A 24081-nucleotide genomic window follows, 5' to 3' on the forward strand; every position below is an offset into this window, starting at 1 on the left:
TTTTTTAAATACCTTTAGCTTGAAATTAGCCTTTAAAACCATTTTTAACGAGCATGGTGAAAACCTCGATTAACTTTTAATTGTGGATTAGCGTTAATCAGCTTTCGAGCAACTGAGCCCAAGATTTTAACTTCAGGTTTTGATTATTGTGAAAAGCACAGGAAGGTTTTTTATAGGCACAGTAAGGTGGTTCAAACTGTTTATAGTTTGTGTACAAGATGTTACTATGTGGTGATTAATGTCACAGATGTTGAAGTTGTTATTTCTTTTGGAGCTCTACATTTTTTATACCAGGGCCCAGTTGCTCGAAGCATGGTTAGCGCTAACCCGGGTTAAATACCATGACAACCTATAGGTTTTAATACCTCTTAACCAATGGTTAGCGCTAACCATGCTTCGAGCAACTCAGCCCTGTAGTTTTATTTTTTGGACAATAATATTATTGATAAATGATTGGTTAGACTGAAACAAATTTATTATTATTTGCATGTGGTGTGAAATATTGTGAGAGTTTTGGAAATCAATAAAATCTTCAAATTATGTCAAAACTGTACTTATGCCAAAAATAACAGGTCATTCACGGACAAAAATCAGGAAAAAAAGGACAAATTGCAAACTTCCCTTCTGTAGTTTCTTCACTGTGAGAGTTTAGCCCAATTTTTGTGCCAAAATGTATTTTCACCTCTGTACATAATTTAAGCATGATGTGTATCATAGGCTTTGAATAGACAACCAATCAGATTGCTGGAATCTGTTATATCCTTTGGAGAATGTAGATACTTTTTGGCTTGTTCAAGTCTTCAGGATAAAATCGGTGTTCATTCAGAATTTTTCTCAAGATCCAGAGGCGTCGTAACTCTAATAGTCCTCAGCCGTTGGTTCTGATACCATCTCTTGCCCAAGAGGTTTAAATAGAAGTTCTGGTATTTGGCCGTTTTCTTCTTCGTCATCTGATTCCTCAAGGAACTCAAAATCAACGCCCTCGCAGGTGACCTCCCTGATGGGCCCCTCTCCATAGCGCTCCAGAACATCTTCAGATGATGCAGTAATGGAATACACCGTTTCACTCTCTAGCGTGACACCACCAGGAAAGAAGATGTCGTGGGTGTCATTATCATTGTCACGCTTGATGAGATCCGCGTTGTGTGACATCAAGAGAGAACCGCTGTTATCACGCAGCTCAACTTTAAAAGGCTGTGACATTGACTGGGTGAAGCATGGGAAAAGCGCTACTCCAGTGATATCGATGGGCTGACTAACCTTGAATTTAACAGTGGACTGCTGGGGTGCCACCTCTTTAGACTTTGAGCGCAGCGCCGTCGATTCAAACCGCGGGCAGCGGAAGGCTGTTTCTTGCGCAGGCATGGTGCGTGGCTCAGTTGGAAATCTTATGTTGCACGACATAAAGTTGGAGTTGAAACCAACATACAAGTTAGCTACTTCTTCGTGGCTCAGAAAAGAAGACTGCGCTACTTCTTCGGTGAATTCTTTCACGCTCATTAACGGAAAACGAATGGAGTAGAACGCATCGCCAAGAACCCTGCGTTTATTCTCAACCGTCAGTGGAATGGACAAACGCTGGCACTCTCGCCCCGCCCACTTTACAGCCGCCCGGAAAAGCAGAATCTCCTTGACAACGAGCGTGTCACGTGATAAAAAGCTGGTTAACGTGCCGTGGTCGATTTCAATGAATTGGTCATTGTTTGCCACTTCATAAGCGTGCTGGTTGATAATGCTCCAACAATGTTTCTCAAGACCCTTGCTAACCCCGAGAAGCAAACAGTGATCTAAGATAGGCAGCGCGTTCTCCACGGTTAAGTTCGTAACGATAAATTCTGTACAGATCTCGGCCAGGCTGGGAATAAGGTATTTCTGCGCCAGGAACAACACCTCTGGTGCGGTACGTGTGGTTAGCTGTACTTCATCATAGTACATGTAGCGGAGCGTCTCCAGAAATGATTCAGGCTCACATTCGGATACTTCAATCTAAAAACAAAGGAATCCGGTTATTAAATAAAGTGTCGAATTTTTTGGAAGATCACAAACGTGCTTCAGATCAAAGACAATTGAACAGCGCGATTTACCTTTACATTGTTTGGCAAACTCTGGACACAATTTAAGTCCTTTTTTAGCGCTTTCACCCATAATCGTAACAGCGTTGCAAACAGTACTAACAAGCTTCTGATTGGTTGACTCGCAAACAGTGAGTTAAACACAAAATGCCGATAATCGCAAACAAAACGAAAATTGGCGTTAGAACAAATTTTGACTTTTCCGTTTGGTTTGCGATCATTTTCATGAATCACGTGAAAGAATCTGTACATGGAACCAGGGATTAGCAAAAAACGAATATTTTGCAGTTATTCCATGAGCGCGCGTTGGATATGAAATGATAGATAGCCGACGAGGCGCGAAGCGCTAAGTTGGCTATAATCATCTCATATCCATTAAGCGCGAGTGGAATAATTATTTTATTAAAACAATCAAGAAATATTGTTAGATTTTGCTGGTTTCTCTTAGCAAGAACAGCCAGAAGACCATTTTAATGGTCGCTATTTCTCGGGAATGGTATAATGGCTCATATACCATGGCCGCTAAGCCAATCAAATCCCTGGAATTGCATTATACAATGATCCAGTTTTTAATAATAATTGTTATACCCAGGAGCACTTGAAGCGTAGGGCCTAAGAGGTAACAGCCTTCGATCCAATAATTTTTGAATTTTTGTTTCAAATTTTATTACTGAAGCTTGGAACAGAGGCAGCTGCGCCTCTTCAAAGTATCAATCAAACGTTCAAAACTCAACAAAACGTTTTTAAATCCGTGAATCAATTTTTATTAAATTACCTGCTCTCTTGTGGCTAGCTCCGATTGAAGTGCGCCGAATGCGTAGAAAAGCGACGAGAACACCGGACTGCTGATAGCCAGTACATAGCGATGTGCCGGGATGGATGTCTTCTCTGCTCTCCCCACAAGAAATCGCACATCACTGAAAAGTTCGCGGTTAAACATGTACTTGTTGCGATCACGAAGCGAACTGCGACTGGTCTGCCACTGGTCATCCTCCCCAGTGTATCGCAGGCTTGCACGGAGCGCCAGCTTGCTTCCGTATGACTCGCACCTAGAGTATAGGAAAGACTCGACAGAACAATCCAGCTTGGAATCTTGGCTGAAATCCAGTTTGCTGTGTGAAGATGTCTCCACCCCTAAGTCACCCATCTATGAAAACGAAAAAATAATTCAAAATTATAAAGTTGTTAAGGCGCTGTTACGCTAGGCAATTTTTCCTGCAACTTGCGCTGCGAATTCATTGCGTCGTTGTCACACAAGTTGCACGGATTGTGCCCTGGTGTAACGTGCACTAAAATAAACATGCCTCGCAGCGTTTTTGTGAACCTCCGATGTTCTGTTTCTGTGCGTTTTCTGTTACCTCACTCATTGGCTAGGCAAGTTGAAACCGAGCTTCTGAGAATGAGTGAAAAAACGTAGAAGACCTATCCGCTTGTAGACTAGGAAGCTTTTCTGATCAGTTGTTTTACACTTGTCTCTGCATGATTGAGCTATACTGAACCCTGAATCCCAGATCAGAGAAATTTTCTCCTGCTTTTCATGCTAACTGGACCAGTTGAATTCATAGTTTTTCGATGCGAATAAGCCTACAGGAAAGCTTCGCTGCACCTAAAGCTGCTTCTGCACCTAAAGGCGCGTCTGGCGTTTGTTGCGCGCCAGAAAAGCGTGTGTTTTAGCTTTACCTCAGCTGCGTGCGTGGCCAGTCCAGGCTTTGCGTGGCCTTTAGCTAAAATGCAGAGTAAATTAGCGAAAGTAAGGTCGACATGGCAAACAAAGATTTCAGCTACTCGCAATAAAGTCTTGTTTTGTTGGTGTAACCTAGCATTTTGGGGGTGCTTTAATTAATACGGCCCCAATTAAATTATTGATTATAATATATAGTTCAGGTGCAACTTGATTTAATTATCGAGATACAAACAATGCCGTATTCTAAACACTTTATATTACAATTAAACCCCCAAACACCTGCTTTTTTTAAAAAATAAAAGGATTCGTTCACTCCAGGCCATCAAAATATTTTTGAATTTTTTTTGTATATTCTTTTACAGAGCGGATTTTATGTTCAATTTGTACGCGTACTTTCTGTATAAATGAGTCTAAAAGTATCATCTCCCCCATGACGCCGTAAGCATTATGAACCGTACATGAGGCAAAACTAAGAAGCCATCTGGATTATGAAATTCACTGTCGGCCTCATATCTTGTTCCGACTGCTGAACCGCAAAGTTAGGATTATACTCGTACTCTCATGAAAAAGTTTTAAGTTTTCGTCTTTCAGATTTTTAAACGTTTTTAGTTGTTTTCTATCCAATAGTCAACTGAGTTCAGTTCAAGTTCATTATGTTCAAGCCCGCACAGATTTAACCGTTACTAAATACGAAGTAAGATAATAAGTAATTAGAATTAGACACCATCAGTAGACTGAGTAAGAGTTTTACCTTAGGTTGATTCAGTTGTGTTATTGCCTGTAGAAGGGTTGAGGCGATTACTTGCAGCTTATTGAGTGAGAGAAGCGTGCCGTGTATCGAGTACCAATGGCGGCAGGAACAACGCAGACTCATTTGTGATAACCACAATCAAAACAACTTATTTCTTTCGGCTTAGAAAGGATTGAAAGGAAAACGTAAACAAGAGTAACTCAACCGATAGACTCTTGCCAACTATCCTGCTGACCACTGAGAAAAATCATGTACTTTCGAGTGGTAATAATTGAAACTAAATTTTATCTATGTTAGGTTGGGAGGCGCACATCTGCAAGCAAGCTTGTATAAGGGCAATTTTCACAACGCATGAACTTGCTTTATGTAGTAAAATTATTTAACACGGCTAATAAACCAACTAATCTCTAAATTAACAGCCTAATCATAGTACTGTTTCTATCTGTTTGTGTCTCTATCTGTGAATGTTTAATACTCAGATAATCAGTGTCCCTAAAGCGAGCGTTAACTTTGTATGACTTGAGCGTGTCACTCAGGTCACTGAAAACGGTGTCCGTTGTCCGCATTACTTGGTGATCACATTAATCGGGCTAATGTACATGAGCTTTTCGTTGGGACACTGAAGCACAAATGTCCGTAAGTTATCAGAGCGGGCATCCTTATTAAGCGGGTGTCCGTAAAACGGGGTTTCATTGTACGTGTAACAGTCCATACAGATCTATTGTAGTTGGAGCCGGCGGAAAGGGTGCAGTGGGGCCAAGGGACCGGCTTGAGTTTCTAAACTCTCGAAATCAGTTAGGCGCAAAAAAAAAAAAAACATGCCCAATGTTCCCGAATCGTTTTCGTGAAATGTTAAGAAAAACCTCTGGATAGTTTGAACGAAAACTATTCTCGATGAATGCGCTTCTTCAAAAGATGTAAAACAAAGGACAAATGAACTTGTTAACTTGGCATTTAGCGCAAGGCATAAGGGAATCAGCGTTTGGGTTTTAACTCAGCAAATGACAAGTATAGCAAAGCCTTTCAGAGAGAATATTGCTTGTTTAGTTTTATTCTATGCGCCATCGGCGAAAGACATGAAAGTCATATTTGAAAATTACGCTGGTGATTCAACGAATGATGAGAAAATAAGTTCGATGAATAAGTTGAAAGAAGTCAAGTATTCTTCATCTTGATTTCTTACATGTTTTTTTACCATACTTTAAGTAATATAACCTTGTTACAAAAGGAATAGTAATGCACTGTTATTGTACACTATACATATGACAAAAGTATTTTAAGCGATTTCAGTAGTTATGAAATAAACTGCATGTAAAGTACGAAGCGTAACGATGCATTGATGTTTTTGTATAATTAAAAAAAAATTGGAAACAAAAAAAGTTGCTGCACGTTGTTAAACGGAATGGAGCTAGGAGTTAAATTCCGTTCAATGTTCAACGCGGTGCAGTCCAAGGCTACTACATTTTCAACGTCGATCGCGCGATTTGACATGTCGCTACACGTTATTAAACGGAATAGAGCTAGGGGTTCAATTCCGTTCAATGTCCAACGTGCAAGTGCAAAGGCTACATTTTCAACGTCGATCACGCGATTTAAGGGGTTCAATTCCGTTCAACTGAACGAGTGCAAGTCCGAAGACAGGCAGCCCAAGCTCAATATCAGAGAACCGTTGAATCAGTTGTAAGGATTTGTAAGGGAATACAACGGATTTGTGTAAAATGGTAGAAACTAACATTGTTTTGTCAATAAAGTCAACTTACCCTGTTTCTACTTGAATTTTTTGTCATTTACCAGCTTTTCAAGCCGATTCGAAGCGATTTCGGCGAGTTAGCGTCATTCGGGTTTCCACTGCTAAGTGTACCGAAAGGCCGAACACAGTTTCAGCAATGCCCGAAGCGTCAAATGGAAAAAATTCCAATTCCTTCATTCAGCACACTCAACTAACATTGCATCTTACAAACACCAACTGACTGCCTCAGAATATCCCGGAAGAATATCTAGTGCTGTTGAATGGTTTAATCAGGGATTGACCATTGCCACTGAAAATTATATGTCGCATCTAACTGTAAAGAGTTGATCAGTGTGAAAATAACTCGTTCAGAGTTTTTGACCTTTCAAAAAGCATTAATAATTCTTAATCCAATTGACCTATCAAATGGTCGATAAAACATCATGTGAAGTTGTTTTAAAACCCAATAAAACCTCTTCCCTATTAGTATGCGGTGTTTTATGTTTTTCTCTATCTCGTATGCTAATTTCCAACGTTCACAAAAGCATCCTTATTGTGAACTCTCTTGATACACGCTTTTCTAGATATGTTTCTGAAGCCGTTCAAAAAAACTCGCAGCAACCACTCGGCTGCGTCTCGTGGTTTTAAATCCCGATAAAACACTGCTCCTCGTGTTTTAAACCTGACCTAAACCACCTCCACTCCAGGGCTCAATGATTGCCTCATGTGACAAACTTCTCATAATCACGATGAAGCTGGATTGAATTGCATTGGTTAACTTCATTTCACGGGGTTTATTTGTGACCACTTTCTGGCTGAAAAGCACGCAGCAGGGGTATAATTAGTCCACATCTGTTTGCCATAAAAGTTGTAAAACATAATTATTACTAGTTTCGGTGCTCTAGTAGGGCAAAACTGAACCATTATTTTCAGTGGCGATTCCATCGAAATTGAAATACGTTTTTTGGCTGTTCAAAGTGACACAAGATGACACTGCCCCTTTAAGTTCTCCTAATGTTCAATGCTATTCGATACATGTTGCCGCAGATTGTGTTCCGGGATGAAAACTCGCTGCAAACGGTGGAGGAAATTCCAAAACAACCGACTTCAAAGGTAAATAAAATAGTTATCAGAAGAGGAGCCGAAAAACTGCGTACTTTACTTTTCATTTAATGGCTCAGTCATTTCCAAGCCACGTGACCAATCCCACGGTCCCATGTTTGTCATGGTGGGGGCTACAAGTGCCCCAATTACCCCTAGGGCAACATTTTCCCAAGAAGAAGGAAGAATGTTAAGCATCGAAAAACTACTCCATTAGTTTAACTATTCCATTTACCGTTAAGTATAATATTTGTTTGATTTTCTTGAGATGTTTTATAACTGATGACATATCAAAATGGTGGCAAAATCACTCGTCTCATTCACTTTCCCAGTACATGTTTTTGTTTTTATCAGATCCGCTGCCAAAGTCATCCAAAGTCCCAGCAATGTTGCCTGTTCCATTTTTGATGTTGGAAAGTATCGAAGAAGTTCCATATCCATATAACAACATCGGTTGTATTGATTTTTGTTGTTGAACCACAATTTGAAAAGTATAAATTTTCGCTGCCGTGGAAGAATTGGTCAATAGTCAATTTACGAAGGTTACATTAAAAAAATCCCTAGTTTTATTGGAACAGGCATGTAATCAGATACTGAACGTACTCATGTAAGTCGTAGGGTCTCTGCAATAATTGATGAAATAAATAACTAAAAAAGTTGAAATTATTACTGTACTTGTGCATGGGTTGTGCTTGAGGGATCTGAGCTATATATAAACCGAGGTTATGGATATTACAAAATGTGCAAAGAAATGTGCACGAGCATTGATCGGTCAAATAGAGTTCATATATTCGTATTTGCTTACAGTCCCGCTTGATTGTGAGAAATTCATGGGCTCATTTACCACTGGTTTAACATACACTGCAGGCTTTTGTCTGGGTATGATCGTTTTCTTTTTAAACGGACCAAACCAGCCGTAGTTGAAAAATTTCACTAATCGTTTTTTTTACGTTTGTCAATGTTACACACTGATTACCGTATTTATTCGATTAAGGACGGTGCCTACTATTGTTACTGCGCATACGTTCTGCGCATCTCGAGATACTCGGGTTTCCTATGGGTGGTGCTTACTAATACAGGAATATTTTTGCGCGGTTTAAAACTATACGGAGAAAGCAGAACTTAGCAAGTACTTTTGGTATCTCAAAAGAAAATTGGGGGTAACCATGCATTTTTCAGAGATAATTCAACTTCAATTTAGGAAAAAAATCCCATACATTGCTTTATATTTTGGCACTTTTTAGAGACATTATTGCTTAATTATCTCTGAAAAATGCCTGGTTACCCCCAATTTTCTCTTTGAATTTCAATAGCCCTTTCTAAGATCTGATTTTCTCGCATAGCCATAAACCACACAAAAATATTTCGGTATTAGTAGGCACCGTCTTTAACCGCTGGGTGCTTACTTCATTTTAGTCCTATAAGGGTGGGCACTTATTTCAGAGTGGGCGCTTATTCTTGCGAGGGTGGTGGGCGCTTAAGCGAGAACATTTTAATAGAACAACAAAACAAGGGATAACAAGTTTATTTCGCTTCAACAAAGGGTTATTGACGAGCGTTTTTCAAACCAATTTTCGAACACAGGTGGCGTTCCTCTAACGTCACGCTGGGGTAGTTCAGAGATGACTCAAATGCCACACACTTTAAAACTCAACTAATAGACAACATTACTAGAATTACAATTTAGTTCATAATTGATTGAATAGGCCTTTTTAGTGTTAGTTGACTCGAAACTGTCCCCTATGGTAAGATGCTCACAGACCTGGCATCGTTTACCTCCGCACTTAACAGTTCCCGGTGGTTTACACTCTTGAGAAGGTAGTGGTTTACGTTTCGCGTGCACAAGATAGCCTCCTAGACTTTTGGGTCCCCCGTGAGAATGAAAAGTTTGGCATTTTGACATGGTGACACATTTTGGAAAAAGTAGGCGGCATGAGGTGTTTAAGAAAATGATTATAGTTTCCTCTTCTTTCTCTCTTTTTCTCTCCCCCAGTCCTCCTTATTTTTGTCCCCTCGCCGTCTCCTTCACGCGTCTCTCTAAGAGCATGGAACAGGCTAGCAGCGCGCGCTCCAGAAAGCGCATGCGACAGTAGTAAGCAAACGTTGTACCGTCTAGATCGGCCTTAACTCGCCCTTAATGTCTCCGAGAAATAAATAACGTTAATAGAAACAAAACAATTCCAGGAAAAAGGGTAAATTTAAATAAAGATAAGACCTCTGAAACTGGTAACTATAATTTTACAAATTCGTTTCACTGGGCAGAAGTATCCAGGCTTTGTATACGTCTCTTGAAATCAGGAAAGGTAACCTTCCTAAATTTTTAAGGAAGAGCATTCCATTGCTTGGCGGAAAGAACATGAAAAGGAGCATAGCCCATAGGTTGTAGTTCTAGGCTTGATAAGGGACAATACGTTTGTACCACGCAAATCTTAGCTTGCACAGCTTGTAGTAAACATATTTCTCTCATAGGTGGGATACCGACTGAAAAATAAGCCCTTGTAAACTAATACTAAAACAGTTTGAATGTGCTTATTATACAGCAAAGTCATTTTAACCTTGCTAAGCAATTCAAGGTCCTGTAGTCAAAAGTGTAATTATTAAGGCAACCAAAGTCTTTCACATGCATCAAGTTTCACGTACAGTGTTTGGTGAAACGGACAGATGCTTTTCAAATCCCACAGATGTATTGGCAACCGCAGCGCCTGCAAACAGATTACAAGATGAGTGCGTGTGATAAATTCGGGTTTTTTCTCACTTTCAGGAAGGAACCTGCCCAATATGCCTAGAAATAGGAGACGTGGAGTTGCCGTGCTGCAAAGCCAAAATCCACCAAATTTGTGCCGAAGAATGGTTGTGGCGCAGCGCATCGGTTACATGCGTTTGCTGCAGGCAACCTTTACCTACAACCTTCGTGCAAAGAGCGTTGGCGAACAGGTTGGAAAGAGTGCCTGAAATGAGGGCAGGGTTCATTGGTGTAAGTAACCTTTTAAACCTTACGCATAATTCTAACATGCCAAATTGATGAGTGTACTTTCTTTTTCTTCTCCTTTCACAGGCTCTAGAAGAACAACGCAACGACAGGCTTAGAGCGCTGGCTAACGGCGATGCTACGCGCATCGATGCAGCGTATCAAGAGTTCCAAGAAATGTTGAACCTTTGCGTTGTTGCGCTGGGGTTGCATTTTTTAAACTATTTACCCTATTTGGCCCTCGAAGGGGACCAAGTTACTATGGATTTAAACTTTTAAACGTCTCAACTTTTTTTTTGGAAGATTTCTTTTGTTAAACGTCTCAACTGTAATTAAAAGCAAAGAATAATATCGGATGCCTAGTTGTTGTTGTTGTTGTTTTTTTTTTTTTGTCGTTGGGTTCCGATCATCTACATAATTGCGATTGACTGTTTTCCACTCCCATAGCATTCATTCAATTTTCAATTTCTAATCTGGTGAGGTTGAGGGTGGACAAAAAAAGCCACTGGTCCGAATTGGTCTCTGAAAGTTTTTCATATTGATAGGTCAATTGTAAATGAAAATGAACCGGCTCTCTATTATTTGAAAGGCGGCCCGAAGCGTGGATTCGTCAGAGAGGGGTTGGTGATTGTTCCTCCTGGAGCTGAATTGCCTCCACTTTAGTTGAAAATTTCAATAGATAGTTCTATTGAAGTTTGTGTTATCTCAATTTTCACAAGCTTATCAGGATTTTTTCGGCATTCTAAAATTTTTTCTCATAGTCTGCCATGGCAGAGAATTTTATCCAATGTTCAAGAGCTTTTTCTGGATTATTTTTTCGCCAACGTCGTAAGCATTCTCTTGCTTTTTCTCGCCGTTCTTCATTATCTCGATATTTGTCCTTGCGATCTTTTCGAGATCTTTAGCTGAAAGATAAACTTTTTTTTTGAGATAAAATTTCACTCATTTCTTGTTTTCTTATGTTCATTGCATATTGAATTTTACGTTCTTTGCAAATTTGGGTTAATTCTTTTGAAGTTATAGGACTGTAATCCATTTTAGAATAATCCTTTTTTTTTTTAATTAATAATGCTTTAGAAATACACAGGCAAGTAAAAACTAACGATATAATGTTCCGATGTTTCGGCGACGTCATGACGCCATTCTCAAGTAATGAATAATACAAGCGAGTTCAACAGAGTAAGATGTAAGATTTGCATTAATGGGGTAATTTAAATAAATACTTTGGCGCGGATCGAATCTGTTTGTACATTCAAGCGTGGTCTTAATTGTTTGATGTACAGAATTTCGTTAATAAAACAATCAGATTTGTTCCTGTATTTTTTCAGTACTTTGAAACAGCTAAGGAGGTCTTCAGGGACTGCGCTCGCGTGACCATCATAATGTTTCCGCACAGAGGATGAAGTGCTGTTGTGGCCAAAAATTGTTTTTTGGATTTTCTTTCAAGGTCAATTTGAGTGACCTTGGGAAATGTTTTTTTTCTTTTGAATTTAGCACATTTTTTTAAAGAAATCGATTTTCAAGTAGTACGAAATCAAAAATGAGCCAGAAACCCCATTTTTATGCTACTGAATTGATTGTTCTCCAAAAAGGCTGGTATTCATTTGATTTTGTTGACAGAACCGCCTTTGCTGTTTTGCTGTTTTTCTTGCAGTGTTGACACGTCATTTACCCTAAGCTTAATAATATTGCTAACTTCAGAGCAATCTTTTGAAAACAGTTTTACGGTCCATGATTATTATTTCCCCTGGAGTTTTATTTTCTAATCTCGTCCCATTTTACTTTATTTAAGAAAATTTGATTCTTAGTATTGATTTGTGACAATCTTGACAGAAAACAAACACAAATACTTAAAATAACAAGATATAAAAGTAGAGAGTAAGATGTGTGACTATTTTTCACTGAAAGTCTTTTTTAACAAATTTCGCTAAAAGCGAATGTAAACATTTGAAGTGTGATTTCATTTTCATCCAAACAAGCTTACGCAGAACATTTGTTCGCTATTTTCAAAAATGATAGTTGTTTAGTTGATTTCTGTACTTCTTGCAATGAAATGTCAATGTTTTTTTTTCATTTATAACTCCAAGATCTGTTTAAGGTCTGTTTCATCATTAGCCTAGCATTTTTCTCTGAGGTTTATACGCACGGCTTTATTGATACTGAGCAAACATTAACTAGAAAGTGAGTAAGTAATTATTGAGTAATGAAGTAAAGGAATAACCATACTTTAAGTAATATAACCTTGTTACAAAAGGAATAGTAATGCACTGTTATTGTACATATTCATATGACAAAAGTATTGTAAGCGATTTCAGTAGTTATGAAATGAACTGCATGTAAATTATGAAGCATAACGATGCATTGATGTTTTTTTTTTTTTAATAAAAAAATTTTGGAAACAAAAAATGTCAGTTGCTGCACGTTGTTAAATGGAATAGAGCTAGGAGTTCAATTCCGTTCAATATTCAACGTGGTGCAGTCCAAGGCTACTACATTTTCAACGCCGGTCACGCGATTTAACATGTTGTTACACGTTATCAAACGGAATAGAGCTAGGGGTTCAATTCCGTTCAATGTCCAACGTGCAAGTCCAAAGGCTACATTTTCAACGTCGATCACGCGATTTAAGGGGTTTTAAAATTCCGTTCAACAACGTGCAAGTCCGAACACAGGCAGAGAACCGTTGAATTATAAGGATTTGTAAGGGAATACAACGGATTTGTGTAAAATGAAAGAAACTAACATTGTTTTGTCAATAAAGTCAACTAACCCTGTTTCTACTTGTATTCTTTGTCATTTACCAGCTTTTCAAGCCAATTCGAAGCGATTTCGTTGAGTTAGCGTCATTCGGGTTTCCACTGCTAAGTGTAACGAAAGGCCGAACACAGTTTCAGCCATGCCCGAAGCGTGAAATGGAAAAGAAATCCGTTGAAATCATCCCTAGTGTCCCAATTCCTTCATACAACACACTCAACTAACAATGCGTCTTACAAACACCAACTGACTGCCTCAGAATATCTAGTGCTGTTGAATGGATTAATCAGGGATTGAACATTGCCACTGAAAATTATATTTGTGGCGTCTAACAGTTAAGAGTTGATCAGTGTGAAAATAACTCGTTCAGAGCTTTAGACCTTTCAAAAATACATTTAATAATTCATAAGCTCATTGACCTATCAAATGGTCGATGAAACATCATGTGCAGTGGTTTTAAAACCCAATAAAACTTTCTCCCTATTAGTATGTGCTCTTTTATGTTTTTTTTTTTCTAGCTCGTATGCTTATTTCCAACGTTCACAAAAGCATCATTATTTTAAACTCTCTTGATACACGCTTTTCTAGATATGTTTTTGAAGCCGTTCAAAAAACTCCCAGCACGTGTTTTATCTGATCTAAAACCACACGGCTGTGTCTCGTGGTTTTAAATCCCGACAAAACACTGCTTCTCGTGTTTTAAACATTATCTAAATCACCCCCACTCCAGGGTTCAATGATTGCCTCATATGACAAACTTCTGATAATCACGATGAAGCTGAATTGAATTGCATTGGTTAACTTCTTTTCACGGGGTTTATTTGTGATCACTTTCTGGTCTAAAAGCACGCAGTAGGGGTATAATAATTTTAAGTCCACATATGATTGCCATAAAAGTTGTAAAACATAATTATTACTAGTTTCGGTGCTCTCGTAGGGTTGTCTTTCACAAAACTGAACCATTATTTTCAGTGGCGATTCCATCGAAATTGAAACACGTTTTTTGGCTGTTCAAAGTGACACAAGATGACACTACCCCTTTAAGTTCTCTTAATGTTCAATGCTATTCGATACATGTTGCTGCAGATTGTGCTCCGGGATGAAAACTGACTGCGAAGGGTGGAGGAACATTCCAAAACAACCGACTTCAAAGGTAAATAAAATAGTTATCAGAAGAGGAGCCGAAAAACTGCGTACTTTACTTTTCATTTCATGGTTTAGTCATTTCCAAGCCGCATGACCAATCCCACGGTCCCATGTTTGTCATGGTGGGGGTATTTTCGGGTGTTTCCCCCTTTGAGGTCTACAAGTGCCCCAATTACCCCAAGTGAGGGTGGGTGGGGGTGAGGGGAGGGGGATCTCATTGATAATTGACTGAGCTATAAGTGGATACACGATTTTCATTTAGACGCGTAGTAACGGTATCGTATCGGTATCACATCGTTTTCGTGGATGACTAGGGCAACCTTTTCCCAAAGAAAAAGTAAGAATATTAAGCATCGAAAAACTAATCCATTAGTTTAACTAAGTATAAATTTTCGCTGCCGTTGAAGAATTGGTCGATAATCAATTTACGAAGGTTACATTAAAAAAATCTCTAGTTTTATTGCAGCAGGCATGTAAACATATATTGACACGCACGCATGTTTAGTCATAGGGTCTCTGCAATAATTGATGAAATAAATAACTAAAAAGGTTGAAGTTATGAATGTACTTTTGTGATTTGCATGAAGGATCTGAGCTATACATGTATGATGATGTGCAAAGAAATGCGCACAAGCTTTGCCCGGTCGAATAGAGTTTATATATGCCTATTTGCTTACAGTCTCGCTTGATTGTGGAAAATTGATGGACTCATTTAGCATTGGTTTCACATACACTGCAAGCCCGTAAACTGGTTTTTGTCTGGGTACGATCGTTTTCTATTTAAACGGACCAAACCTGCCGTAGTTTAAGATTTTCCCTATTTTTTCACCTTTGTCAATGTTATACACTGATTACCGTATTTATTGGATTTACCGCTGGGTGCTTATTTCATTTTGGTCCCATAAGGGTGGACACTTATTTCAGAGTGGGCGCTTATTCTTGCGAGGGTGGTGGGCGCTTATCATTTTGCCAGCATTTCAGTAAGCGAGAACATTTTAAGAGAAAAACAAAACAAGGGATAACAAGTATATTTCGCTCTAAAACTCAGTGCAAAAGCTAACACCAACAGGCCGAAAACAATATCAGTAAAAGGGTTATTGACTACCGTTTTTCAAACCAATTTTCGAACACACGTGACGTTCCTCTTACTTCACGCTGGGGTAGTACAGAGATGACTCAAATGCCAGATACTTTACAACTCAACAAATAGACAACATTACCGCTAGAACTGATTACAATATAGTTCATAATTGATTGAATAGGCCTTTTTCAGTGTTAGTTGACCCGAAACTGTCCCCTATGGTAAGATGCTCACAGACCTGGCATCGTCTACCTCCGCACTCAACAGTTCCCTGTGGTTTGCACCCTTGAGAACGTAATGGTTTAAGTTTCGCGTGTACAAGATAGTCTCCGGGACTTTTGGGTCTCTCGTGACAACGAAAAGTTTGACATTTTGACATGTTGACACATTTTGGAAAAAGTAGGCGGCATGAGGTGTTTAAGAAAATGATTTCAGGCTCCTCTTCTTTCTCTCTTCTTCTCTCCCCAGTCCTCTTCGTTTTCGTCCCCTCGCCCTCTCTCAAGGCTTAGCAGCGCGCGCTCTAGAAATCACATGCGACAGCAATAAGCAAACGTTGTACCGTCTAAATCGCCCTTACCCCTTCCCCCTAAATATCTCTGAGAAATAAAAAACGATAAGAGAAACAAAACAATTCCAGAAAAATGATAAATAAAAATAAAACCTCTGAAACTGGTAACTATAATTTTACAAATTCGTCTCACTGGGCAGAAGTATTCAGGCTTTGTATACGTCTCTTGAAATCATAAAAGGAACTCTTCCTAAATTTTTTAAGGAGCATAGCCCATAGGTAGTAGTTCTAGGCTTGCTAAGGGACAATACGTTTGTACCACGCAAATCTTAGCTTGTACAGCTTGTAGTAAACATATTTCTCATATAGGTAGGGTACTAATTGAAAAATAAGCCGTTGTAAACTAATACTAAAACAACTTGAATGTGCTTATTATACAGCAAAGTCATTCAAGCTAAGCAATTCAAGGTCCTGTAGTATAGTCAAAAGTGTAATTGTTAAGGCAACCAAAGTCTTTCACACTGCACGAAAAAACGCCTTTGCGCACATCAAATGTGTGGTCAAAGACTGTCAAAGGCCGCGTTTGATTACCTTTGATTCGAATCACAGGTGACAAAGGCCGCATTTGATTCACGGTGGAGTCAAATTTGTTTCGAATCAAAGATATCATATATTTGATCCACCTTTGATGCGCGTCATAGGCGGAGTCAAAGTTGTTTGATTTCAATTTGACGCGCGTCAAAGATAGGGTCAAAGTTGTTATTACATTTGACCTCACTTTTGATTCGAGTCAAAGGTATATGCAAAGGCGTCACATATTTGATGCGCATCAAATGTGTTGTCAAAAATGTTATTATATTTGACCTCATCTTTGATACGGATCAAAAAAAGAGCAAATCCAATTTTTCGTGCAGTGTCACATGTATCAAGTTTCATGCGGCCAGCTGGAATAATAAGCAATTAACTTTAGACATCAGGGCTGAGTTGCTCGAAGCGTGGTTAGCGCTAACCATTGGTTAAGAGGTATTAAAACCTATAGGTTGTTATGGTATTTAACCCAGGTTAGCGCTAACCATGCTTCGAGCAACTGGGCCCAGTAATTCAAACTACATGTATCATTACAATCACCTGTTCCATTCACGAGTTCGCGCACACTGAGCGCTTTGATTACATGATTAAACTTTACACGATTAAACTTCAATTAGATATGGAGCTTTCGTGTATGAAATGCTGGCAACAAAATCTCTGTTGAATGTTCCATTCCAAAGAGAAGAGTAAGTGAAAATACCTTATCACTCCAGGCTAAATTTCAGGCTTTCTGTTAGTGTTTTTTTGTTTGTTTGTTTATTTGTTTCCGTGTAGGTGTGTAGAAATCATGGAACACCCGTTTTACACCGAATTCATGACAAGAGAACAAGAGAAATTATCAAAATGACAGAATGACGAAGAAAATAATGGACGAGCGAGGAGAATTGAAGGTTTGATCAGAGTGAGAAAACAATGACTGCCAAGCGATTTTTCCCCTTCGCAAAACGAGAAACTGGCTCGCTTTTTCGATTGAAAGGAAGCCTTTAATAAATATGCTGAAGAGTGAGTTACTTACAGTGTTTCGTGAAAGGGACAGATGCTGATCAAATCCCCGCAGATGTATTCTCAAAACAGCGCCTGCAAACAGATTACAAGAAGAGTGCGCGTAATAAATTCGGTTTTTTCTCACTTTCAGGAAGGAACCTGCTCAGTATGCCTGGAAATAGGAGACGTGGAGTTGCCGTGCTGCAAAGCCAAAATCCACCAAATTTGTGCCGAAGAATGGTTGTGGCGCAGCACAACAGTAACATGCGTTTGCTGCAGGCAACCTTTACCTGCAACCTTCGTGCAAAGAGCGTTGGCGAACAGGTTGGAAAGAGTGCCTGAAACGAGGGCAGGGTTCATTGGTGTAAGTAACCTTTTAAACCCTACGCATAATTCTAACATTCCAAATTGGTGAGTGTATTTTCTTTTTCTTCTCCTTTCACAGGCTCTAGAAGAACAACGCAACGACAGGCTTAGAGCGCTGGCTAGCGGCGATGCTACGCGCATCGATGCAGCGTATCAAGAGTTCCAAGAAACGTTGAACTTTTGCATTGATTCACTGGGGTCTCATTTTTTAAACTATTTACCCTATTTGGCTCTCGAAGGGGATCAAGTAATTATGACTTTAGACTTTTAAACGTCTCAACTTTATTTGAAACTTTTCTTTTGTAAAACGTCTCAACTGTAATTAAAAGTAAAGAATAATAATAATAAAAATAATAATAATAATAATAATAAATTTATATAGCGCTTTTTATATAATATTCAAAAGCGCTTACAATATAAAAACGAAAAATTTAGTCAAAATCAATAAAATATAAAATTTAAGAATAATCAATCAAACAAAAAGTAAGAAATAAAATAAACAAAGTAAAGAATAATCAGATGTCATATGCTTTTTTAAACAAAAATGTCTTCAAGTGTTTCTTGAAAGTGTGTAAGTTCTTGGCAGTCCTAATTGCCAGAGGAAGCTTATTCCACTTGGATGGACCAATGCTAATATCGGAAGCACTAGTTTTTTTTTCAGTCTTTGTCGTTGAGTTCAGATCATCAACATCATCGCGATTGTCTGTTTTTCACTCCCATAGCATTTAATTTCCAATTGTTAGTTTTCTCTCAAAGATATTACCACCAGGTGAAATCCGTTGGCGCGAGTGGTCTTCCCGTGAATGAAAACGCCATGCGGTTGCATACAACAACACATTCGAATAAATGATTCCTCACCTCGTTCGTTGAGCTTCAAGACTAATAGCATTCACTTTTTTCCCAGGATAGGTTGAATCTTTTGTCTGCACGTTCAAATGACTGTCAGCTCAGTGAATGGCATCAAAGAATCATTTTTTACTGCACGCTCAAATGAGCGCCAACTCAGAAAAAAACTGAATGAAGCCAGCGATCTTTGCTGATATGAGTGGTAAACTGTTGAAGCGATACTAGCGGTATCTCTCTGGGAGGCGTTGGGGGGGGGGGGGGGGGATAAAACAAGAATCGACTTGCGGTGTAAATTTTTCAATAAAAAGCGCTTCAAAAAAAGCTTCACACAAGTATGGCCTGGCTGGTTAAAAAATCAGATTTTTTCATCGTTTCAAAATACAGCCATAGTGATCATGATAAACAACCGAAATCGCTCTTCTGTCTTTTTTCACTCATCTCCTGAGGGCGGGGGAGCACAGCGGAGATTCAGTTCCAAATCCGCCCAGCAGAAAAAAGTACACTGCCAGCGCTCTTTACAGCAAAAGTAAGGCCTCCCTGGATTCATCTCTGGACGTGACGCCCTCAAGGCGCAAGATCTCTTGTGTTGACAGAGCGGAGAATCTTTCCCTGTAAAGGTGGTGGACACATCCAATCAACTGCACTGCATTCTCGTAGGTCGACAAATCCTCCACCGAACAAAAGTAACCGCACAAAAGTAACCGCACGTACTCTCCACCATGGCGCAAAGCCACAAACTCTTCCCTCTGGTTTCTCTTGCATAAACCGCATGAAACCATCTATTTTGCACTCTACAATGTAAACCCGTTTAAGAGTGTTAATTAATCTCTAGAGACAAAACAGATATTTAAATGGTGAAACCCACGCGGTTTACGAAAAAATCACGCAAGAAGTAAAGAAGTTCATAAACTCAGTCTTTGGAAAGGATACAGAATTGTAAGTAACATTTCCATCGAGGGCTTGTTTCTTCAATAACGGATGTTCGCACTAATTCTTGTATTTTCTTTTTCTCAGTTTGACTATCGTAGAACTTTCAAAGAAAAGTTGAGTACAAGAATTAAAATCCTCAGATTTCCGTTGGGTTGAGTGCTGTGTAATGAGCCTCATACAAGTCCAAAATACCATAGTGAGTCAATGAACCAAAAACATTTCGCGTCAGCTTTTTATGCTCTCCCGAGAGGGGGTACCCCTGCTGACGTAAGTCCACAGAGAGGGAGGGCCTACTGAGGGGTAGCCGCCATCTTGAATAATTAACATGACCCTCCACGTTTTAGACCTACGCCTTTCGTTCCCTCTGTCCTTTCTTGCATAAGCCGCATCAAATGAGCGCCAACTCAGAAAAACTGAGTGGGGGCAGCGATCATTGCTGACGTGAGTGGTAAACTGTTGAGAAACGATACTAGGTGTCACTCGGTGGAGGGGAGGGGTGGGGGAGAAAAACAAGAGACGACTTCCGGTGCAAAAACTTTTTCTTGAATTAAAAACACCTTCACAAAAGCTTAATTTTCACACAAGTATGACCTGATTGGTTGAAAAAATTTTACCAAAATAACAGTTTTTTCATAGCTTCTTTACAGCCATAGTGATAAACAACTGAATTTGCTCTCATGTCTTTTTTTCCACTCAATCCTGAGGGTGGAGGAGATTCAGTACTAAATCTGCCCAACAATAAAAAGATTACACGGTCAACGTTCTTTACAGCTACAGTACGTCACTTCCATACTAACGAATAGGATTGTTTGACAGTGCCTCAGTGTCAATGTTCATGGACGTCATGAAAATCGCAAAGGAAGACTCTTCTTTCTCGTGGCCATTCTTTTTCCACTCCTTCCATCCCGCTTTTAAAAAACTTTCATAAAACCTCGTCATGTACCACTGGTTTGTCTTCCGAGGTCTTGAGGATTTGCCGAGACAAATATCTCTTGTACTTGACGATTTCAGCGAGAAGTTCCCTCTCGCCTTCGCGAAGAATTTTAATCACCACCAGGCGAATTAACTCTGTTAGCGGATCAAATTCAGAGGAAAGCTCTTTGTTTTCTGACTTAATCTCCCTCTGGTCTTACACGCTTGAAGCCATCGTACAGGAAGTCTAGTGAGTCTATGAACTAAGAAAAATATCGCGTCAACTTTTTAAACTCGCCCGAGAGGGAGTATCCCATTTTGACGTCAGCGCATGATGGGGGTTCCGAGGGGTAGCCGCCATCATGAATAATTAACGTTGACTCTCCAACGTTTTTTGGGGCGCTCCCCCAGTTTTGAGCCACTTTCTCAATCACTTTGACTGGCGGCCATTTGAATAATTATTCCCTTCTGACGTCAGCCCAAGAGGGGGTAGCCAGGGGTTAGCTGCCATCCTGCATACTTAAAAAAGGGGGGATACGCATCCTTTACGTTTTAGATGCTCACCCCCCGTTTTGAGCGACTTTCTCAATCACTTTTGAATGATTAAAAACGGGGATCAAAACGGATAAATTGGAACCTATACTACTACTAATACCACACTGCTTGTCTTTTATTCGCAAGAAGGCTGGGGTGGGTAGAAAATCTGCTCTTCCATTTTCGGCAACATCCTGAAACAATTAGTCAATTTTCGCAGGCACCAGGCAAGGCTTCATTTTGGTGGATGACTGTTCGGAAGTCCTTAAAGGGGAAGAATCACGTGGATTTGACCTTTTGTGGTGAAAATGATGCGACAACACCTTTACTTAGTTACAAAATATTTCTAGACTGTCATCAAGAAAAAGGAAGTAGATGAATTCTTGATAGGAACAACTCCATGACCTGCTCTAGTGCATTTTTGAAACGAAAATGGGAGAACTTGAAAACAGTTAGCCTAACTTTTAATTTTTCAAGTTGCAGTCCATTCTAACCCTGTCTCATCTGCGGCTAGCGACAATCATCGATAGTCTTAGTACACTGAGGGGACCGTGAATCTACAAACTGGAACAATACGTTTAGGCTTCTGTTGACAAAAAACTTTTTGCCGGACTCAGTATTTGATTTAACACCAATTTCCGTGATACTTCCCCTTTAATCACCTCACAAAATTCGGATATACAGTCGGACCTCTATTAAGCGGCCACCCTCCATTAAGCGGCCACTTTCCAAAGTCCCGAATTATTATTTTGTCAGTAAAGTGCTGTATTCGATACCTCTATTCAACGGCCAACCTCTATTAAGCAGCCCGTTTTCAAATTCCCCGGGGTGGCCGCTTAATAGAGGTCCGACTGTAGTTGTAAAGAAGATTTAATGTTTCGGGGCACAAGATTCCGTCCCCCAAAACTTTTTGCAGGGATGCTTTAGCCGAAAATTTACAGTGCGACGCGCCTTACCGTGGTCACCCAACAAACTTCTTTTACAAGTTAGCCAATCAAAATACGCGAATTTGATTTTAACGGTCACGCCTCCTTGCAAAGTCCAACAACGAATTGAAAACATGTCGTTTTGTATTTTATGATAAACTTGTAAAAAAACATGTTTGTTGGGTGGGCACGGTAAGGCGCACACTTGAGAAAAGAGCTGAACAAACTGCCTCGCGAGGCAATTAGCTCAGTTGTTTCATCACGTGTGCGGTTGAATTTTTGTGAGTTTTTCGCCTCGCGAGGCTGTGTGGAAGATATCTGTCGTGTTTGGTATTTGAGATTTCGCCTTGTGAGGCGAAATTCTCACGAAAACTCAACTGCGCACTTGAGGAAACAGCTCAGCTGATGGCTTCGCGATGTCTCGCAAGACAGTTTTCTCAGCTCTTTACTCGGGCCGTAAGGCAGTTCGAGTTAAGTTTTCGGTCGCGTTATCAAATTCTTTTTTATTTTTTGGTCGCGATGGGCCGAGAGATAAGACTTCGGGCTACGAGTTAAGTTCTCGGTCTCTTTTTTTTTGCACTCGGGCGGTACGAGTGAAGTTTTCGGTCGCGTTATCAAATTCTTTTAATTTTGGGGGGTTCGCGATGGTCCGGAACACATTTTTAGACGCGGTTTGCCCCTGAGGGCATCCCACGTAATTATAACTCGGCACCTTACGGCCGGACTACAAAGAACGCAACCGACGACGCAACTCATGACACGAAGTCTTATGCGTTAATCGATAGATACAGAGATACAGTTTTTCAATAAGTAACCATCAGATAAAATTGCATTTCTTGCAGTCAGAATGAAATATCGGGAAAAACGACATTTTTTCATGCACAAAAGACACTATAAAAATAGACACATAAACAGATTAAGTTTCTTCGCGTCTGTTCATGTGACCCCGGGTCAAATGACTAAAAATATTAAGATTTTAGCATTCATAGAGAGAAGTATCTCGGAAATTCTTAATGAAAAAGACAGTGCTTAATGACTACTTTAAATCATTTCTGTTCAAACCTGTAAATATCCTAACTTGAACAATGATGACGGAAAACGCTTGCAAAAGTTTGCGTTTTAATACAATGCCAGTAATCACCACAAGATTTACTAGAAAGCGTAGAACACTTGAATTTGGCCTTCACAATGATCATACCGGAAATTGCTGTTAGCGTCATCAATGACATCGATGCTCGGGGTCATACAGATATTTATATGACTCTCGGTTCCGTATTGAAACATAATCAATGTACAAATGGTTTCTGTCTCCAAATCAAAGGTGAGCGGCATAAGGATTAAAGCCCGGGAATTAAAGCATCCCGGTATGAACAAAAGGTATTCTACTTAAGAAATGTTTTCCCCTGTATTTTACTCGTACTGCAAATAATGCAATTCTATCTGGTGGTTACTTTATCTCTGTATCTATCGATTTGGGGGAATTAACGATGCTGGAGGTTATCACTGCCAAAAGATTGTAAGCTTACGCACCACGCAGTCAAATATGGCCCGAGTATAACTTGAAGCTGAAAACAGCTTCTTGTTTCTCAAGTATGCGGCAGGCTTACAGTCAATCCAGGTCACGCGTGAACAGTATTTCCAAGAATGAAATGAACATTTGAATTTCTCTTTGTAATGTCCGACGTGTGAATGGAATGTTGGACATTTCTCTGGAAATCGTTCCGAAAAAGACGCATTAACTGAAGAAAAGATTTAAAATACTTGGGAAACAATTGTTATTCTTGAAATATTCAATTTTGCAATGTAAAGAAAAATTCATAGCTTTATACCGTCAATAAGCTAGGGAAATTTATACGGGAACTCTGAAATCTCGTTGGCGATTTTCAAAACTGACATGTAAATTCCAAAACTCCGTTCAAATTTCAAAAATATCGTTCACGCGTGACCTGGGTTGATTGTAAGTCAGTGCACATCAATGTCGTCAAACTGTGTTAGCTCGCACAAAGATCACAAATTCCCGTTGAGTGTCCATGTCAGATAGACAATCAGTAGGGTCCACATTTGATTTGCAGTTTCTGAATTCTTTACATTCTAGAAAGTTCCAAATATGTCAGAAATTGAGAAGCCAAGCCAAACTGAAAGTGAAAACGCTGCTCTCAGCTAAACACGAAAGCCCTCTGTCAAATCGCCACGTTTACCTG

The 24081-nt window shown here is 39.6% G+C and overlaps 2 protein-coding genes across 6 annotated transcripts; one reads left to right on the top strand and one right to left on the bottom strand.

The window, feature by feature from the left end:
* Positions 1-287: 287 nt before the first annotated feature.
* Positions 288-6537, bottom strand: LOC146464649 (BTB/POZ domain-containing protein 6-B-like). 3 transcript variants are annotated; one of them, XM_085129437.1, is made up of 3 exons: positions 6268-6537; positions 2848-3219; positions 288-1986 (listed from the first exon to the last, which is right to left on the bottom strand). In XM_085129437.1, exons 1-3 carry the CDS (start codon positions 6292-6294, stop codon positions 859-861), a joined length of 1527 nt encoding a protein of 508 aa, XP_084985563.1. In that variant the 5' UTR covers positions 6295-6537; the 3' UTR covers positions 288-858. The 3 variants fall into 3 exon arrangements, with proteins under 3 accessions (XP_084985563.1, XP_084985564.1, XP_084985565.1); XM_085129438.1 differs by lacking the exon at positions 6268-6537 and adding an exon at positions 4508-4571; XM_085129439.1 differs by lacking the exon at positions 6268-6537 and adding an exon at positions 3753-3772.
* Positions 6538-7049: 512 nt separating this feature from the next.
* Positions 7050-18067, top strand: LOC146464650 (uncharacterized). Of its 3 annotated transcripts, none has more exons than XM_085129481.1 (3): positions 7050-7349; positions 17518-17730; positions 17812-18067. In XM_085129481.1, the coding sequence occupies exons 1-3, from the start codon at positions 7251-7253 to the stop codon at positions 18001-18003; spliced, it is 504 nt and encodes a 167-aa protein (XP_084985607.1). In that variant the 5' UTR covers positions 7050-7250; the 3' UTR covers positions 18004-18067. The 3 variants fall into 3 exon arrangements, with proteins under 3 accessions (XP_084985607.1, XP_084985606.1, XP_084985608.1); XM_085129480.1 differs by lacking the exons at positions 17518-17730; positions 17812-18067 and adding exons at positions 10099-10311; positions 10393-10661 and having other exon boundaries at positions 7072-7349; XM_085129482.1 differs by lacking the exon at positions 7050-7349 and adding an exon at positions 13787-14212.
* The last annotated feature ends 6014 nt before the right edge of the window (positions 18068-24081 follow it).

Source organism: Pavona decussata, unplaced genomic scaffold, assembly GCF_977016875.1.
Source record: "Pavona decussata unplaced genomic scaffold, jaPavDecu1.1 SCAFFOLD_161, whole genome shotgun sequence".
Classification (NCBI taxonomy): domain Eukaryota; kingdom Metazoa; phylum Cnidaria; class Anthozoa; order Scleractinia; family Agariciidae; genus Pavona; species Pavona decussata.

Excerpts from the sequence above, each read along its gene's own strand:
- LOC146464649 (XM_085129437.1), bottom strand. The coding sequence starts at position 6,294 with ATGACAAAAAATTCAAGTAGAAACAGG. Across the intron at positions 3,220-6,267 it reads AAAATTCAAGTAGAAACAGG|ATGGGTGACTTAGGGGTGGA; the intron begins GTAAGTTGACTT and ends TCGTTTTCATAG. Across the intron at positions 1,987-2,847 it reads AGCTAGCCACAAGAGAGCAG|ATTGAAGTATCCGAATGTGA; the intron begins GTAATTTAATAA and ends CTTTGTTTTTAG.
- LOC146464650 (XM_085129481.1), top strand. The coding sequence starts at position 7,251 with ATGTTCAATGCTATTCGATACATGTTGCCGCAGATTGTGTTCCGGGAT. Across the intron at positions 7,350-17,517 it reads CAAAACAACCGACTTCAAAG|GAAGGAACCTGCTCAGTATG; the intron begins GTAAATAAAATA and ends TCTCACTTTCAG. Across the intron at positions 17,731-17,811 it reads CGAGGGCAGGGTTCATTGGT|GCTCTAGAAGAACAACGCAA; the intron begins GTAAGTAACCTT and ends CTCCTTTCACAG.